At 38.9% G+C, this 15,729-nt stretch overlaps 1 protein-coding gene across 1 annotated transcript in view; it reads right to left on the bottom strand.

Annotated features, from left to right (window-relative positions):
- Positions 1 to 4,539: 4,539 nt before the first annotated feature.
- The window catches only part of LOC138676277 (NACHT, LRR and PYD domains-containing protein 1 homolog), a 77,064-nt gene continuing 65,874 nt past the window's right edge, over positions 4,540 to 15,729 (bottom strand). The window contains exons 9-12 of the mRNA XM_069765418.1: positions 14,124 to 15,666; positions 11,861 to 11,947; positions 10,916 to 11,083; positions 4,540 to 5,486 (exon numbers count right to left, since the gene is read on the bottom strand). Of these exons, the coding sequence (XP_069621519.1) occupies positions 5,186 to 5,486; positions 10,916 to 11,083; positions 11,861 to 11,947; positions 14,124 to 15,666 (2,099 nt within the window). The 3' untranslated portion in view covers positions 4,540 to 5,185. The remainder of the gene's footprint in view (positions 5,487 to 10,915; positions 11,084 to 11,860; positions 11,948 to 14,123; positions 15,667 to 15,729) is intronic.

Genomic DNA, 15,729 nt, shown 5'->3' with positions numbered 1-15,729 from the left:
ATCATTAAAAACGTCAGCTTGGCACGCAAAAAATAAGCCCTCACCCAACCAGAGATCACGAACAATGGAGATACTACAGGTCTCGGAAAATGATGCAATATTTTCTTTTTTTTTTCTAAAAAACTTTTTATTTTTTTCATCACTTAAATGAAAAGGAACCTAGGCATGTTTGGTGTCTATGAACTCGTAATCACCTGGAGAATCATAATGGTAGGTCAGTTTTAGAATTTGGTGAACATGGTAAAAAAAAATGAAAAAACCTTTGTGGAATTGCACTTTTTTTTGCAATTTCACCGCACTTGGAACATTTTTCCCATTTTTGAGTACATGATATGATAAAACCAATGGTGTAGTTCAAAAGTAGAACTTGTCCCGCAAAAACAAGCCCTCACATGGCCATATTGATGGAAAAATAAAAAAAATAAAAACGTTCTGGCGCTGAGAAGACGGGGAGCAAAAAACGGAAACGCAAAAACGAAAAAAGGGCTCTGTCTCAAAGGGGTTAATAACACTTTGTCAATATTACAAAGTGAGGAAAAATTATTCCAGGGTATGTGCAATCAATTGTGAGTTCAATCCTTTTTTTTTTTTAACGATCAAGTGACTGCACATGCTTTTCAACAATATGCAATGGACATTATGAAAAATGTATATGAAAATTTAAAGAGACAAAGTCCGAATATTCAAGGAAAAAGAACTGGAATGTATTCACAAACTTATTACTTTTAAAACCAATGGTTTGAATGTGGAATTTAAAATCAATGCCATACTACAGATGGGTATGCGTGCCCTTACCTGTAAGGGGGCAGACGAGACCATGGGTACCAGTGTGCCGGGTCCAGAACTGAAAGGGCTGCATCCTCTGTTTCCGGGGGGAAGCTTTAGAGAGGCGGACCTTCCACTGTTCACAAGGGGAAGCCAGAGCAGAGCCGAGGCGGGTGTTGCAGCAGCCACAGAGAATAGTGCTCCGGTCAAGAGCACCAGCGCCAAGCATATCAGCATTGCCCGCTGCCAACAGCGGGGACCAGGGAGAGCAGGTCGTGCGGTGTGTGTCCAGTGACCACCAGAGAGAACCAGGTGCCGTACACTACGTGACCGTGAGTATTTCACACGCGCTGCCCTAAGAGAGACCACACAGGGGACTGACACTTGCGCCCTGACGTGGGCAGAGAATAGTTGTCCTGACCCTTGGTACCTGACTACTCCAGTTAATATAGTTAGGGTATGTGTCCACATTCAGGATTGCGTCAGGATTTGGTCAGGATTTTACTCAGGTAAAATCCTGACCAAATCTGCACCTGAGGTCACTGGCAGGTCACCTGCACTGTCCTTGCGTTGTTTCAGCATTGTAAGGACATGCAGCACTCTTAAAAGACGCGCCGCATGTCCGTGTCCGCGGGTCTGCCGCATGCGTCTTTTAATGCATAGTGGAGACGCGATTTCATGAAATCCCCTCCACTATGCTGTAACATCTGGACGCTGCGTGTTTGACGCTGCGGCTCAACACAGCGTCAAACACGCAGCGTTTCCTGAACATGGACACATACCCTTAAGGAGCCACGTTGGGCTCGTACAGGACTATGGCCCGTGCTTTTGTTAGCCACATCAGTATATGTACAAGGAGCAGTGGAAGGTACTGGAGACAGACCACTACTGTCAGAAGACGGGCCAACGACTACAGTACCATCCTGGAAAAGACACTACACCCACCATTGCTGGCGCTATTGAGTTTGCAGCAGGAACTGCAATGTTAGGACTTCCTGATACGCTTGCTACCTAAGTGTCATTATTTGAACCGTTGTACTTCACTTTGCCATTCATACTGTTTAACTCCTTATCTTCCTGTGTGGAGAATTCCCCTGTAAATAAACCTGTTAACCCTTGCTCTGCCTTCCATCTGTCACTGCATCCTGCGTTCCTGCGATTTCTACACCTGTACTTGGCAGGATGCAGTATACGGTGCAGGGGTCGCAGACCAAGCGGTCAGGGGTGCCCCAAGGGCCAGTTTACCGCTGGGGGCAGTATGGAGCAACCTCTCGATGCTTACTGGAAGTAACACCATGTTGTGGAGCTGGACTGAGCGAGTCAGGGGAATGTTGATCTTATGGCTCTCCTCAACAGGGTCATTTTAATAGCTACAGTAAAAACATTGTGAGAGGTTTACTTTAAACACTATTTTGAGGTTGCTACCACAAGCTATATGGTCACCACAATGAGGTAATCAATATTCATTGGTTGCAATTACTATCAGGGGATGGGGTAGAAAGAAGGAACCAAGGGGATCTAGATTTAATCTTGAAAAAAGGGAAATATTATGATTTCATGGCTATTGCTCCATTCACTGTATCTTTTCTTACACTCAGTCAGCTGAAGTTCACCATTGGCCCAACTGCAGTAGCCTTACCACAACCCTGATAGATATGCTCATGTCTCTTATCTGCATGAAATGTAAAAATCAATAAGTGTACATAAAATATGTGAAAATACATTAGTGTTTGTGTTAAATACAGGCTATAAGAAATTCATTAACATATGTACAATTTTTATAAAGCATGTGCACTTTGGTCATACACACAAAGGCCCCAGGATATAATAAACTGAATAAAAATGCTAGTGTGTGTTTGACATATGTGCGCAGTATGGGCTAATGGTAAATTGAAAAGTAGTCGAAATTGTCTGGATGTTTGAAAGAGCCTAAGAGATGGAGATTTTCTAAAAAAAAAAAAAAAAATTATATATATATATATATATATATATATATATATACAGTGGGGCAAAAAAGTATTTAGTCAGTCAGCAATAGTGCAAGTTCCACCACTTAAAAAGATGAGAGGCGTCTGTAATTTACATCATAGGTAGACCTCAACTATGGGAGACAAACTGAGAAAAAAAAATCCAGAAAATCACATTGTCTGTTTTTTTAACATTTTATTTGCATATTATGGTGGAAAATAAGTATTTGGTCAGAAACAAAATTTCATCTCAATACTTTGTAATATATCCTTTGTTGGCAATGACAGAGGTCAAACGTTTTCTGTAAGTCTTCACAAGGTTGCCACACACTGTTGTTGGTATGTTGGCCCATTCTTCCATGCAGATCTCCTCTAGAGCAGTGATGTTTTTGGCTTTTTGCTTGGCAACATGGACTTTCAACTCACTCCAAAGGTTTTCTATAGGGTTGAGATCTGGAGACTGGCTAGGCCACTCCAGGACCTTGAAATGCTTCTTACGAAGCCACTCCTTCGTTGCCCTGGCGGCGTGCTTTGGATCATTGTCATGTTGAAAGACCCAGCCACGTTTCATCTTCAATGCCCTTGCTGATGGAAGGAGGTTTGCACTCAAAATCTCACGATACATGGCCCCATCCATTCTTTCATGTACCCGGATCAGTCGTGCTGGCCCCTTTGCAGAGAAACAGCCCCAAAGCATGATGTTTCCACCACCATGCTTTACAGTAGGTATGGTGTTTGATGGATGCAACTCAGTATTCTTTTTCCTCCAAACACGACAAGTTGTGTTTCTACCAAACAGTTCCAGTTTGGTTTCATCAGACCATAGGACATTCTCCCAAAACTCCTCTGGATCATCCAAATGCTCTCTAGCAAACTTCAGACGGGCCCGGACATGTACTGGCTTAAGCAGTGGGACACGTCTGGCACTGCAGAATCTGAGTCCATGGTGGCGTAGTGTGTTACTTATGGTAGGCCTTGTTACATTGGTCCCAGCTCTCTGCAGTTCATTCACTAGGTCCCCCCGCATGGTTCTGGGATTTTTGCTCACCGTTCTTGTGATCATTCTGACCCCACGGGGTGGGATTTTGCGTGGAGCCCCAGATCGAGGGAGATTATCAGTGGTCTTGTATGTCTTCCATTTTCTAATTATTGCTCCCACTGTTGATTTCTTCACTCCAAGCTGGTTGGCTATTGCAGATTCAGTCTTCCCAGCCTGGTGCAGGGCTACAATTTTGTTTCTGGTGTCCTTTGACAGCTCTTTGGTCTTCACCATAGTGGAGTTTGGAGTCAGACTGTTTGAGGGTGTGCACAGGTGTCTTTTTATACTGATAACAAGTTTAAACAGGTGCCATTACTACAGGTAATGAGTGGAGGAAAGAGGAGACTCTTAAAGAAGAAGTTACAGGTCTGTGAGAGCCAGAAATCTTGATTGTTTGTTTCTGACCAAATACTTATTTTCCACCATAATATGCAAAAAAATGATAAAAAAACAGACAATGTGATTTTCTGGATTTTTTTTTCTCAGTTTGTCTCCCATAGTTGAGGTCTACCTATGATGTAAATTACAGACGCCTCTCATCTTTTTAAGTGGTGGAACTTGCACTATTGCTGACTGACTAAATACTTTTTTGCCCCACTGTATATATATATATATATATATATATATATATATATATATATATATATATACATATATATATATATATATATATATATATATATATATATATATATATATATATATTATTTTGTATTTCTGTTAATAACATGGAAGAAAAAGGCCAAGGAAATAAGATGAAGTCACAAATGAGTCAAAAGAGCTTTATTTGTGCAGACAGAGAAAAAAAATCACTTTTTTGACCATAAATCTTTAAAGGATTTTACTTTTACCTTCATACTGTTAGACTGAATTAAATACATCATCTATAAAAAAAAATCTTCCCAAAAATTTTAGCTCAAAGCAAGTTGAGTTTGATCTTAAAATAAACTAGTGGTAATGTAATAAGATTGTGATTAAACAACCCAACTAGATGCCTGTACTTGTCGAAAGTGTAGAGTCTGAACATTTCAATAGTCTCAGAAAGCTGATTATAGCCAACAGATTCATCTCATAAATTTAGATATAATAATTAAAATATAGTAGATGAAAATGAGTAAAGTTTACATGTATGTCTACATTTACAAAAGCTTTATCATCTTAAAATAGTTTTAATATAAAAAAAAATGCAGTATTTGGTGTTTAAAGAAGTAATTTGAGAATACATTTTTTAAGTGTAAAGATATGCAAATGTTGAGCATAAACATGTCACTACCACAATTAAAGTATGCAGTTTTACTTTCTTGACCTGACAATCAACAACCAACTAGCAGTCAACAAACACTTTAACAAATGTCCTACTAGCTGCCAAGAGCTGTTAAATCTCTACAGTTCCAGAATGTAAGATTTTTCTTTTCTATTCTTTTTGTACTTTTTTAATCTCTTGAACCAGGTTGTCCACTCTCTCCCAGGTGATTTGGGGGTCCTTATTGCAGTCCTGTTTCTCCAAATCCTTTAAAACAGCTACAAGCAGTGTGTCAAGATATTTTTGATCGTAGCTCTTCCATGTTTGGTTCAGGCCCCTAATTTTGTTCTCCACATACTCAAAAAGCTCCAAATTCTCTGCAATCTGCAGAACAACATCTAGTTTTTTCTTGGTGTCTTTAAGCTTCAGTATGTTTATGAGACCATCATCACCAAAAGTATTTCCACAAAGACTGAAAATATATATTAAATATAGGCATTTATTAGTAGTTTCAGTATTACGTTGGCAAGCGATGGTTAAGAGATATAAAATTTTGCGTCATCATCAGGCTTCTCTACTAAATGTGACTTAGGATGGCCAGGGTAAAGTACGGTAAATGAATGGATAAGATGCCACACACTTATATTGTCTATGGGCCGTACATAATTTGTTTTCAAACTGTTTTAGCATTTGTAAAAATAAAAAAAGAATATTACAGTGATGTGATTATGAGAACATGGGCATCGCAGCACGAGAGTGATGTCACTGTGATAAAAGGGCATCACAGGAGAAGAGGTTTATGGCACTATGAGAGCAGAAGGATCACAGGAGGTAAAAGTGTTGTTATTATGAGAACAGGGCATCAAATGAGAAGTCTCAGAAACGGGATTCAGAGAGAGAAAAGAGGAAGGTAACTATAAGCCATTTTTGGAGAAGGAAAAAGATATATAGGGAAATCAGAAATTGGGCAAAAAAATTAGAAATTTCGCAATTTTAAAACTTTTCATTCTCATCCCTTAAACTAGAGAGTTATGTCACACAAAATAGTTCATAAATAACATTTTCCATATGTCTACTTTACATCTGCATCTTTTTAAACACATTTTTTTTGTTATAAAGTTAGAAGGGTTAAAGGCTGATCAGCAAATTCTCATTTTTCCAACAAAATTTACAAAACCATTTTTTTAGAGACCACATCACATTTGAAGTGACTTTGGGGGGCCAAAGCCCCTGTCAAAGTATGACAGAACATACCCAAAAGTGACACCATTTTAAAAACTGCATCTCTCAAAGTGCTCAAAACCACTGGTACTTCACAGGAATTAAAGCAATGTAGAAGGAAGAAATGGAAATGTAACTTTTTCCAACAAAAATTTTGCTTTAGGAGGAAATGGACCCCCAAATTTGTTGTGCAATTTTTACAGAGTACACTGATGCCCCATATGTAGTGAAAAACTACTGTTTGGGTGCACAGTAGGGCTCAGAATTGAAGGAGTACCATTTGACATTTGAAACACAAAATTGGCTGGAATCAATAGAGCCATGTCATATTTGCAGTGTCCCTGATGTGGCTAAAGAGTGGAACCCCCCCCCCCCCACATACAAATTACCCCATTTTGGAAACTACACCCCTGAAAGAATTTATCTAGACATGTGGTGATCACTTTGAACCCCATGTGATTTACAGAATTTTATAACGCTGAGCAGAGAAAATTTAAAAATATAAAATACTCATAAAAATTTTGTTTTAGGCCCAGATTTTTTATTTTTACAAGAGAAACAGGAGAACGTGAACTCCAACATTTCTTGTGCAACTTCTCCTGAGTGAGTCGATACCCCATATGTGATGGAAAACTACTGTTTGGGTGTACGGAGGTGCTTGCAACGGAAGGAACACCACTTGACTTTAGGAACACAAAATTGGCTGGAATAGAGAGTGGATGCCATGTCATGTTTGCAGAGTCCCTGATGTGTCTAAACAGCGAAAAACTGTCACAAGTTAGCCCAGTTTGGAAACTACACCTCTTGAGTAATTCATCTGCTGGTGTGATGACAATCTTCATACCTCACAGAATTTTAAAATATTAGGAAGTAAAAGTTATTTTTCACAAAAAAGTTGATTTAGCCTCAAATTTTTCATATTCGCAAGGGTAGAGGAGGAGAAAATGAACACTACAATCAATTGTGCAAATTTTCCTTAGTATGCCAATATGTGGTCAGAAACTATATTTCAGCCACAATGCAAAGCTTAGAAGGGAAGGATCGACATATTGGACAGCAGATTTTGCTGCAATGGTTTGTGGGTGACATGTCACATTAGCAGAACCCCTGAGGTGCCAGAACAGCAGAACCCCCCTTAAGTGACCCCATTTTACACCCTACTACCCTGAATTAATTCATATAATGGTGCAATGAGCATACTAACACCACAGCTATCTCATATAATTTTATACCATTCAGCAGTGAAAAAAAAATACGGTAATTACATTTTTACCACTAAAATGTTGTTTTTGCCCCAGATTTTGCATGGGAAAATAGGTAAACGTGGCCCCTTAATTTGTATCAAAATGTTTGCAATACCCTATATTTGGCTGTGCAGTGCTGTTTGGCAAGGAGCGCTATTTGACTATTGGCGCACATATTTTCCTAAATAGCTTGTGGACTCCATTTGCAGTCTCTATGTGCCAGAACAGCAGAATCCCTCTGAAGTGACCCCATTTTGGAAATAAGATCCCTCTGGTAATTCATCCATATGACTAATTGATGAACGCAACCAAATGATTAACATAACTAATAGATTAATGTAACTGATTAACATAACTGAGTAACGTAACTTTTTGATGTAACCATTGTAACTGATTAATCAAATAATTGATAGAACTACTAATAATTGATCAGTAAAACATTTGCGATGAACTCTAACCCTAATTATTTTTTTTAGTTTTAATAATATTATCAATAATCTAATTTTTTTTAATCAACTTATAATATACTATACAACTACTCTACCTAACCCTATATCCTAACTAATAAATTGATGGGCTAAGGCTACGCTCACATTAGCGTTTTGCGGGGCTGCGTCGGGCGCAGCCGCGGCGACGCATGCGTCATGTGCCCCTATATTTAACATGGGGGCGCATGGACGTGCGTTGTCTTGCGTTTTGTGACGCATGCGTCTTTTTTGGCGCAAGCAAGTTGCATTTTTTTGCGTCCAAAATCATGCCAAAAAAGGACGCATGCGTCACAAAACAATGCGTTTTGCATGCGTTTTTGTTTGCGTTGTGCGTTGCGTCGCCGACGCAGCACCACACAACGCCAATGTGAATGTAGCCTAACTGGGAAAGGAAGGAAATTATTGATTTGTGTGGTTTGTGGGTGTTTTTATGATATGACAAGATTGCTCATTGACAAAGCTCTTGTCAGAAGCACTTGTCACACTATTTATCCTCTGATCTTTCACTGAAAGGAGATCAGAGGACAAACAGTGTTTTATATGAGGTAATGTTTTACATTTTTGGTCCATGGGGCTGTATGCGGGATTATTTTTTGTGCCTTGTCAAAGTTGCTCCAGATCCTTATGCTTGCCCACTTTTCCTGCTTTCAATACATCAAATTCAAGAGCTGTTTAATAAAGGAACTGTATAATAAAACACTCAATAGGTGCCTTTGTCATTAAATAATCAATGTTATATATAGCTCTGGCAAAAATTAAGAGACAACTGCAAAATGTTTAGTTTGTCTGATTTTTCTCTTTATAGGTATATTTTTGAGTAGAATGTAAATTGTTCTTTTAGTCTATAAACTACTGACAACATGTCTCCGAATTTCCAAGCAATAAATTTTGTATTTTTTTCTGACAAAGAAAAATGGTCAAAATTAAAAAAAAAAAAACAACAGTGCTTTCAGACCTCAAATAATACAAAGAAAACAAGTTCATAATCATTTAGAAACAACAATACTAATGTTTTAACTCAGGAAGAGGTCGGAAATCAATATTTTGTGGAATAACCATGATTTTTAATCACAGCTTTCATGCGTCTTGGCATGCTTTCCACCAGTCTTTCACACTGCTTCTGGCGCAAATTTTTAAGCAGTTCTTCTTTGTTTGATGGCTTGTAACTATCCATCATCCTCTTGATTACATTCCAGAGGTTTTCAATGGGGTTCAGGTCTGGAGATTGGCCTGCCCATGACAGGGTTCTGATGTGGTCATCTCTTAATTTTTGCCAGAGCTGCATGTGCTACATTATATAGTCATGGCCAAACATGTTGGCACCATTGAAATTGATTTAGAAAAAGAAGTATTCCTTCCAGAAACTTATTGGAATTACAATTTTTTGTTACACATGTTCATTTCTTTTTGTGTTTATTGGAACAACACAAAATGTGAAAAAAGGCAAATTGAGCATATCTTCACACAAAACTCCAAAAATAGGCCAGACAAAATTGTTGCCACCTTCCCAAAATTGTGGGTTAACAATTTGTTGCAGGCATGGGATGTTCATTAAAACACTCATATGGCAAGTAACAAGTATGGGCAATAAGAAAAGCCCACCTGAAACCAGATAAAATGAAGAGAAGTTGACTTCTTTGCATTGTGTGTCTGTGTGTGCCTCACTAAGCATGGAGAACAGAATGAGAAGAGAACTGTCTGATTACTTGAGAACCAAAATTGTTGAACAATATCTACAATCTCAAGGTTGCAAGTCCATCTCCAGAAATCTTTATGTTCCTTCGTTTATGGTCTGCAACATAAATCAAGAAGTTTACAACCCATGGCACTGTAGCTAATCTGCCTGGACGTGAACGGCAATGAAAAATTGATGAGAGGTTGCAGCGCAGGATAGTCCAGATGGTGGATAACCAGCCTCAATCAAGTTTCATAGAAATTCAAGCTGTCCTGCAGGTACAGGGTGCATCGGTGTTAACACAAACTATCCATCGACATTTAAATGAAAAGAAATGCTATGGCAGCAGACCCAGGAGGACCCCATTGCTGACACAGAGACATAAAAAAGATTGACTACAGTTTTCCAAATGTTCGTGAGTAAGCCAAAATCCTTCTGGGAAATTGTCTTGTGGACAGATGAGACACAGATAGAGCTTCTTTTGTAAAGCACATCATTCTACTGTTTGCCGAAAATGAAATGAGGCTTACAAAGAAAATAACACAGTACCTACAGTACAGTTACATATGCTGGAAGTGTTTTGCTGCCTCTGGCACTGGGTGCCTTGACTATGTGCAAGGCATCATGAAATCTGAAAATTACCAAAGGATTTTGGGTCACAATGTAGTGCCCAGTCTCAAAAAAGGTGTGTTTGTGTCCAAGGTCATGGGTCTTTCAGCAGGACAATGACCCTAAACATACATCAAGAAGCACCCAGACATGGACGGAAACAAAGCACTGGATAGTTCTAAAGTGCCTAACACCTGTGGAGGGATCTTAAAATTGCTGTTGAGAGAAGGCACCCTTCAAATATGAGAGACCTGGAGCAGTTTGCAAAAGAAGAGTGGTCCAAAATTCCAGTTGAGAGATGTAAAAAGCTTGTTGATCGTTATAGGAAGCGATTGATCGCAGCTATTTATTCCAACGGGTGTGCAACCAAATATTAGGTTGAGGGTGCCAACACAACAATTTTGTCTGGCACCTTTTGGGGGTTTTGGGGGTGAAATTATGTTTAATTTGCCCTTTTTTCTGTTTTTTTGTTTTGTTCCAATACACACAAAGAAAATAAACGTGTGTATAGCAAAAACTGTACTTGCAATAATTTTCTGGAAGAAATATTTCATTTTCTGGAACAATTTCAAGGGTTCCAATATTTTCAGCCATGACTGTATGTCAAAAGAAAAGAGTAGAAGTATGGCTGAAACCAAAAGAAAAACATAATAAACTGGCATACTGTAGTTCCTGAAGTGACAGATTTTCCTGCAGGTGTTCGACCATCCCATGTGTTCCTCCATCTGTAATTTTGTTATCATACACATACAGACCAGTTAGAGTTTTATTATGTTTTACAGCTTTCCAAAGTTCTTGAGCGCCATGATCACCCAACTGATTGGTTCCCAACCTGCAAAAATAAAATTTTACTTAATAGTATGCAATAGTTGAAATTTGTTTTATTGAGTATATAGTCTAAGGAGTAAATTGTGTTTCTGTGTCCAGCTGATGGAACATGAAGAGGTGCTTAAGTCATACAACTTTTTGTCCAGCTGAATTGCACATCTACAAAGAAGTATCTACCTACCCCTGAAGATTTATTTCAATAGGGTACCTAATGTTTTTTTGTTCTTTGTGATACCCTATTTTTCAGATTATAAGACACAATTTTTTTCCTCCGAATTTGGGAGGAAAATGGGGGCGCATCTTGTAATCCAAAGTGAGTTTACTGAGGGGCAGCGGCAGTGGAGCAAGGTCACAGGAGGCCGGCTGGCAGCAGAAGCTCTCGTCTCCTGAGATCTCAAACTGCACATGCACCCCTTCTGGTGGCCATTGTCCTGAAGCCCACCACAGGTATATCATTGGAAAACTGGACTCCGCTCACCAGCGCCAACAACTTCTGAGATCCCAGGCATCACAGCATCACCTCACTCCTGCCAGCCGGCCTCTTGAAGAAGCAACCCTGCCTCTTGTCACCCCGCTCCCCCGTAGCCATCCCCGAGGTAAGCGACCATTAAAAGGTAATATAAGCCCAGCACCATTTTATTTAAAAATGTTTTTCCTATTTTGCGCCCCAAAATTTGGAAAGCGTCTTATGGTCCACAAAATACTGTGAATATATACCTGAATCAAAAATATATTGATTTAAATATGAACATGTATAAAATATGAAGACTTCTATACTTACGAAAGCCTTTCAATAATACAGCCAGGTTCTACTAGAATTTCTCCTAGTAGTTTTCCAGCTTCTTTGGTCAAGTGGTTAGAAGACAGCCTGAAACAAATAAAATCAATCCACATTTAAAGGCAGCAGAAATAAATATTTTATGTAACATAGCTATTTATGTACAGTGAGTGTTTATGTATGGGTATTTATGTATAGATATCAATGGCCAATAAATTGTATCTATATTCCTAAACTTGTATACTTTTGGGATCACATATTATTTGATGTTCTCGAGAGCTGTGCCATTCTATGAAGCCTGATACCAAATACTTTTCCAATTTAAATAAATCCCAATTTTTATTTTATCTAGTTGGTGACAATACTAAACTGGATGAACCTATATTTTATTGTTAGGATTCAAATTATTCCTACAGGTAAGATATTTTATCCTGGGTATGTTTAAATACATGGCAACAGTGCTGCAATCAGTTGTCAGGCCTATCATTAGAACTATCTGACCTCCATAAGGGCAAATTGTCAAGCCCCAATAGTGAATATTATGTGAATACTATTCCTTCTTGAACATGCATTAAAATTGATGTTAAAGAAAATGCACTATGTCAGATAAAAGGTTTGTACCTCATTTCCCAATTAAAAGGTCTCTCTAACTTTATAATGGAAACTTTATAACTCCCGTACAACAATTGTTGGATAAGGAGCTGGTGAGTGTTTGCCCACGGTTTGCCTGGGCTGCGTTTTTGCTACTTTTTTTTTTACCTGCATTTTTGAAGGGTAAACAATGCTGCAGTTTACAGTGCCAGCAAAGTGAATGAAACAAACATGTTGCTTACTTTTTTCCTTGTGGATTTGAACTATCAAAAAGATTTTTCAAATCTGCAGCAAGTCGACTCTTTTAGCATTTTTGTAGTGTTTTCTCACCCATTCAAATGAATGGGGAAAAAACACAAGTTAAAATACATTAAAAACTTATGTAAAAATGTATTAAAAAACTTGTGAATTCTGCAACATTTAGGCCATGTTCACACAGTGCGTTTTTTACTGCGGAACCGCAGCGGTTTTGCCGCTGCGGTTCCGCAGCTGTTTTCCATGCAGGGTACATAACAATGTAACCCTATGGAAAACAGTCACTGCTGTGCACATGATCCGTAATTTCGTTTAAAAAGCCGCGCAGAATAGCTGCGGCAAAAAAGAAGGAGCATGTCACTTCTTTTTCCTGAACCGCAGCGGTTCTGCACCCATAGACCTCCATTGTGAGGTCAAAATCGCAGTAAAACCCGCAGATCAAAAATATATCTGCGGGTTTTACTGCGATTTGATGTGCAGAACCGCTGCAGCAGGAAGTGCGGGGGAGCGGGCGGAAGTGCGTGGGCGGAGTGTGGCTGCCCCCCCGTGCTCCGATCCCGCCCCCCGTGCTCCGATGCCCCCCCCGTGCTCCGATGCCCCCCCCCCAGTGCTCCGATGCCCCCCCCCGTGCCCTAATCTCCCCCCCTTATACTTACCCGGCGTCCCGGTGTCCGTCCGGCCGTCTTCTCCCTGGGCGCCGCCATCTTGCAAAATGGCGGGCGCATGCGCAGTGCGCCCGCCGAATCTGCCGGCCGGCAGATTCGCTCCAAAGTGCATTTTGATCACTGAGATATAACCTATCTCAGTGATCAAAATAAAAAAATAGTAAATGACACCCCCCCCACTTTGTCACCCCCATTGGTAGGGACAATAAAAAAATTAAGAATTTTTTTTTTTTTTTTCACTAAGGTTAGAATAGGGGTAGGGGTAGGGTTAGGGGTAGGGTTAGGGGTAGGGTTAGGGTTAGGGTTAGGGTTAGGGTTAGGGGTAGGGTTAGGGTATTTTCAGCCATTTTAGCCCTAAAAAGCTTCCTAGGAAACACACAGTCTCTGCATAGAAAACTGCATAAAAAAAGGATAAAAAACGCATCAAAAAACGCATCAAAAAACGACAAAAAAAGGACCAAAAAAAGGACCTGCGTTTTCTGCCAAGAGCTGCAGTTTTTAAAAAAAACTGTCCTGAAAAAAAAAGGATGGAAATCCTGAACGTGTGAACATACCCTTATCCTGCTATGGTTTTATTTTTGTGCAGAAAAATCAGCTGTAATTACTCAATGTGTGCACGTACCCCAATGGTGACCCTGTCCATAATGCCAACCAATCTATGGTAAATAAAGATAATATGATCTGCGCATTGCATTGGTATCTTTTACTGGTATGACTCTACAATTATATTGGAACAGACAGACATATTAGCTTACATAACATTTTTGGTGTTCTTAATCACACTTCTTAGTCGTTTAACACTTTTGTCCTCAAGAGCACAAAGCCTCAAGTCCAGCTCTTCCAATTCAATGTCTTTGAAGCAGTAATCCAAGGCCTGGATGTCTTTAAAGTTCAAAGGAGTGTTAAAGAGCTCTAACTTTTTCAAGTTAGACACAACGTCTCTTGTCACCATCTCATCATGAAGTTCAAAAATGCAATGAATGAGTTTCAGCTTTTCAGAAGGTCTACATTTGCAAATGTTCTCCTTGAACCAGTCTGAAAGCAAGTCTTCCAAACGACTGTTCTTCATGGGCGTGTTATTACACAGACTCTCACAATCTGGATACTCGAGAAGTCTCATGAAGAATCTTATGAAGTGATAATATTTTGCATTGTGCTCATCTGCAACAGATTTTAGCAACTCGGTATTCCTATGTATATTGCTTCCAAACACCCAGAAATTCAGGCACTCTTTTAAGCCTCCTGTACGGTGTATTTCCCATACACAATGTGCAGCTGCCAACATGTCTCTCAGAATATTGCGCTGGTACTTGCTTTGTTTTGGGCAGTTATAATAAATTAGAAATGTGTCCCAGGACTCCATGGTCTTTGCGTTGTTTGGTTCACCTTTAATAAGGTTTTCATATGATTGACTTGCCATATTAATAAAAATATTCTGCATTATGCTTTCTCCTATGACATTTGTAGTCCACTCCAACAAAGTATCAGTAAGAATCGTATATGGACTAGAATCTCCAATTATTTCAAGGTGGTGGTTATTGCTGAAATGACTCATCATTACAACAAAAGCAGGCATATGTGTGATATCTGATATTTTTTTACATCTCTTGTCTGATTTTTGCTCTTTTACAGTAATTGTATTATAGACATTCTCAGTCTCTTGCTCAGTAAAGTCTAGAAGAATAAAAGCTGAGTTGCATTCCTTCTGCAAGTCAATCAAAGAGTCGTTTCGACATACAATTAAAACATCCATGTCAGGGACAAGTATTTTTTTCATGATTTTTTTCAACAAGGGGTATACATTTAAAGAAGAATTCATTTCACTTTCCTGAGTTGAATCTGAGGTTCTGTTTCCACACACAAAGTCATCAAGTCCATCAAAAATGAGCAGGATATTATCCATGCTGAGAACTGAAGAAATGTTAGCATATACGTCATCACATACAGCCTCCAGGCTCATGTTATTCTTAATTTTTTGGATGGATATGTATAAAATACATTTATACATTGTAAGTTTTTCTTGTATCCATTCAGTTTGAAGCCATTTACAGAAATAGCTTTTTCCACTCCCGGCATCCCCCAGTAAAAGCATTCTTCTGGTTATAAGTTGCTGGTTTTCTGGTGTAAAAAGTTCTTCTGCATTTATAGTCTCAGACTTGTCCTGTGTATATTCTTTCATTTTTCCAGAAGATTCAAGAAAACTACATTTTTTCACAAGTAAATGTCTTTGTGATAGAGAATAATCTTTATGTTGCATATTGTCGGCCATACTTTTTTTATAACCTTGTATTATAGATTCTATAAAATGACAAAGAAAATGTTTAGAAAATCATGTTTAAAATGAGGCACTTTTCACACATA

Source organism: Ranitomeya imitator, chromosome 4, assembly GCF_032444005.1.
Source record: "Ranitomeya imitator isolate aRanImi1 chromosome 4, aRanImi1.pri, whole genome shotgun sequence".
In the NCBI taxonomy this organism is placed as follows: Eukaryota; Metazoa; Chordata; class Amphibia; order Anura; family Dendrobatidae; genus Ranitomeya; species Ranitomeya imitator.
This window is presented reverse-complemented; position numbering and strand designations above follow the sequence as displayed.